Raw genomic sequence first — 2915 nt, 5'->3', positions numbered from 1 at the left:
TATGTCAGACATCTAGAGTATCGTATATTTTCTGAAAGCTGACATTTGTGCCGACATTTTAAGACCACACTCATCGAGATCCGTGTCGTGTACGAATTTTAATTATATTTTGACTATGGAAGGAGAAAACGTGTATTTTCAGTGCATTTCGCTCTTTTATTTCCGAAAAGGCAAAAACGCGTCGCAAACTCAGAAGAAGATATGCGCCGTGTACGGAGAGAATGCCGTAAGCGAACGTGTGTGTCGGAAATGGTTTGCGAAATTTCGTTGCGGAGATTTTGATCTCAAAGATGCTCCTCGCTCTGGTCGGCCAGTCACCACTGATGTCGACCAAATCAAGGCTTTAATCGACTCCGACCGGCATTTGACGACTACAGAGATAGGATATAACCTCAACATTGACCACTCAACAGTTTCGAGACATTTACGGAAGCTTGGGATGGTAAACTAGCATGATGTTTGGGTACCGCACGAACTGAGCGACAAAAATTTAATGGACCGAATTTCGGCTTGCGATTCGCTGCTCAAACGCCATCAAAACGAACCATTTTTGAAGCGGATGATCACTGGCGATGAAAAATGGATTGTGTACAATAATGTCAACCGAAAAAGATCGTGGTCGAAGCGCGGAGAGACTGCTCAGACGGTCGCAAAGGCTGGATTACACCCGAAGAAGGTAATGCTCTGGTGGGATTGGAAGGGAATCGTTTATTATGAGCTGCTGCCACCCAACCAAACGATTGATTCGACCAAGTACTGCTCAGAACTAGACAAATTAAAGCGAGTAATCGATCAGCGGCCCGAATTGGCGAACAGAAAGGGCGTTGTGTTCCACCACGACAACGCCAGACCACACGTTTCTCTGATGACCCGGGAAAAATTATTGCGGCTTGGGTGGGATGTTTTGGTGCACCCACCGTATAGTCCGGACTTTGCACCTTCAGACTATCACTTATTCCGGGCGCTACAGAACAATTTGAATAATAAAAACTTTAGTTCCCTGGACATCCTCAAAAAGCACTTGGATGACTTTTTTGCCCAAAAATCTCAGGACTTCTATGACAGAGGGATAATGATGCTTTTGGAGAGATGACAGAAAGTTATTGAACAGAATGGAACATATTTGGTTGATTAAAATTGTTTTTTTCCCTAAAGATTTTGCGTTTGAAATTTACTTGATTTTCGGCACGAACTTATGCACAGACCCAATATTATAGTATGAAAATTAATTTTTTTCGTCCATTTATCATTAAAAATAGCAGTGTGAGAGTCCGGTCACTGGATGGCTGCTCTGCGAGAGGTGCTCCGGGGCTTGCAGCATAACGTCCACAAAATCCTAGAACAAAAAACCAAAAATTTCTTTATTTTTTATGAAAATAGCTAGAGAAATACGTAGGGAATTTTTAAAATGACGGTTGGTTTGGAAATGGCAAGCCTCTGAAAAAAAGTCAATTTTTTGACCAAAAATTGTCGTATATAATTGCTTATAAAAAGAAAAGTTTTAAACATATCGAAAAACGGCTACGTACTTCTGTGCAGAATTTAGTTGGTCCCAATTTACCGCAAACTTTAAATGATTTGGATGAAAATTGTTCGAGTTATGCTGCAAGTCAATTTGAAAAATGCTGTTCTGAGAAAAACGCGTTTAAAGTTTCAAGTAACATTTTTTTTAACATACTGCACAAATTTTTGAATTTTAACCCAACGTGCTTTAGTCTGCTATGTCTGCACCATAAAGCTGTCCTTCTAGGTTTAAATCTTCATCCTCTTTTTCTTTTCTGGCAGATTTTAATGATTGCCGGGCCTCCCTCGCAGCATCACTGAGTATGCGCTCTGCCAGTTTCACACGCCTCTCGTCAACTTCAATACAAAAATTGTAGCAGTTAGGCCCTATAATTAATCCCAGGACCTGCATTATCCTCATAATATTTGTCATCCCGTCATTAAAAATGCGAACTGCAATATCGCATGAAATATCGAGGATTTTCTTGCCGCTGGATGTACTTTTCGGAGCAATTGCCCAAACTGTTGAATTAAAGCTCTCGTTACTATTCTGTGTAAATGCACCTAAGCAACGGTTGAGTAAATTATCACTGCTCAATTCTTCATAAATTGGTGTAATGGCTGTAAAAACTTCTCCTGAAATAGGTGGCTTGTGCACGTATGTAGCTAAAGTATTCGAAGCTTTAGCTTTCTGCCACGTGCACCAAGAATCTGGACCGGCTGGGCAACGCTCATGTTGCGGCTTCTCGTTCGTTGAAATCTTGTGATACAATGTTGCCCAAATATCATTTCTCATATTTTCAATAGACGTGGAGTTTCTTCTGATTGCTAAGCCGTAGTATATACTTAGTTCGTCAATGAGTTTACCTGTCAGTTTACCTTTCCCACCTAATCCTTTTGATTTTTTTTCAGATTTCGAAGTCGAGTACCCATGTGTTTCTGTACATCATCAATACATTCTTTTTTTGAACGATTACATCATCATATGGATTTGCGTCCATAATGCCTTTGAACGTTTTGCTGTCACCGTCTCCGACGTAGTTCGCGTATTTAACATTATGGAGTTCTTCGGAGCGCTGGAACATTTTAAGTACACCGTCCACTTCCATTCTTCCAGCAGATCCCTCGTGATTCGATTGGCAATTTTCTTCATGTGTTTCTATCCACTCCTTGTATTCCGCAGTATCTTCTTTCTTTTTCCAATATTCGCAGGCCTTGCAGTATTTAGATTTTACCACAATATCCAGAACTTTACCAGTGTACCAACCGATTAATGACACAATACCAAACAAAGAGGAAAATCCCCGCTTTCTCCAGGACCCATCGCCGGATACAGTAATCTCGTTTCTCTGTCCCTTTTCAGCACACCTTTTTTTTTCTTCCTCGACCGCATTCGACATACTGCTTTCGGT

The 2915-nt window shown here is 40.8% G+C and overlaps 1 protein-coding gene across 1 annotated transcript; it reads right to left on the bottom strand.

Moving 5' to 3' along the window:
* Positions 1-1650: 1650 nt before the first annotated feature.
* Positions 1651-2903, bottom strand: LOC105565135. Its single transcript, XM_012018086.1, has 2 exons — positions 2510-2903; positions 1651-2442 (listed from the first exon to the last, which is right to left on the bottom strand). The coding sequence occupies exons 1-2, from the start codon at positions 2901-2903 to the stop codon at positions 1712-1714; spliced, it is 1125 nt and encodes a 374-aa protein (XP_011873476.1). The 3' UTR covers positions 1651-1711.
* Between the last annotated feature and the right edge of the window lie 12 nt (positions 2904-2915).

Source organism: Vollenhovia emeryi, unplaced genomic scaffold (genome assembly GCF_000949405.1).
Source record: "Vollenhovia emeryi isolate VEMERY1.0 unplaced genomic scaffold, V.emery_V1.0 DF943670.1, whole genome shotgun sequence".
Classification (NCBI taxonomy): Eukaryota; Metazoa; Arthropoda; class Insecta; order Hymenoptera; family Formicidae; genus Vollenhovia; species Vollenhovia emeryi.
This window is presented reverse-complemented; position numbering and strand designations above follow the sequence as displayed.

Excerpts from the sequence above, each read along its gene's own strand:
- LOC105565135 (XM_012018086.1), bottom strand. The coding sequence starts at position 2,903 with ATGTCGAATGCGGTCGAGGAAGAAAAAAAAAGGTGTGCTGAAAAGGGA. Across the intron at positions 2,443-2,509 it reads TGACAGCAAAACGTTCAAAG|AAACACATGGGTACTCGACT; the intron begins GCATTATGGACG and ends GATGATGTACAG.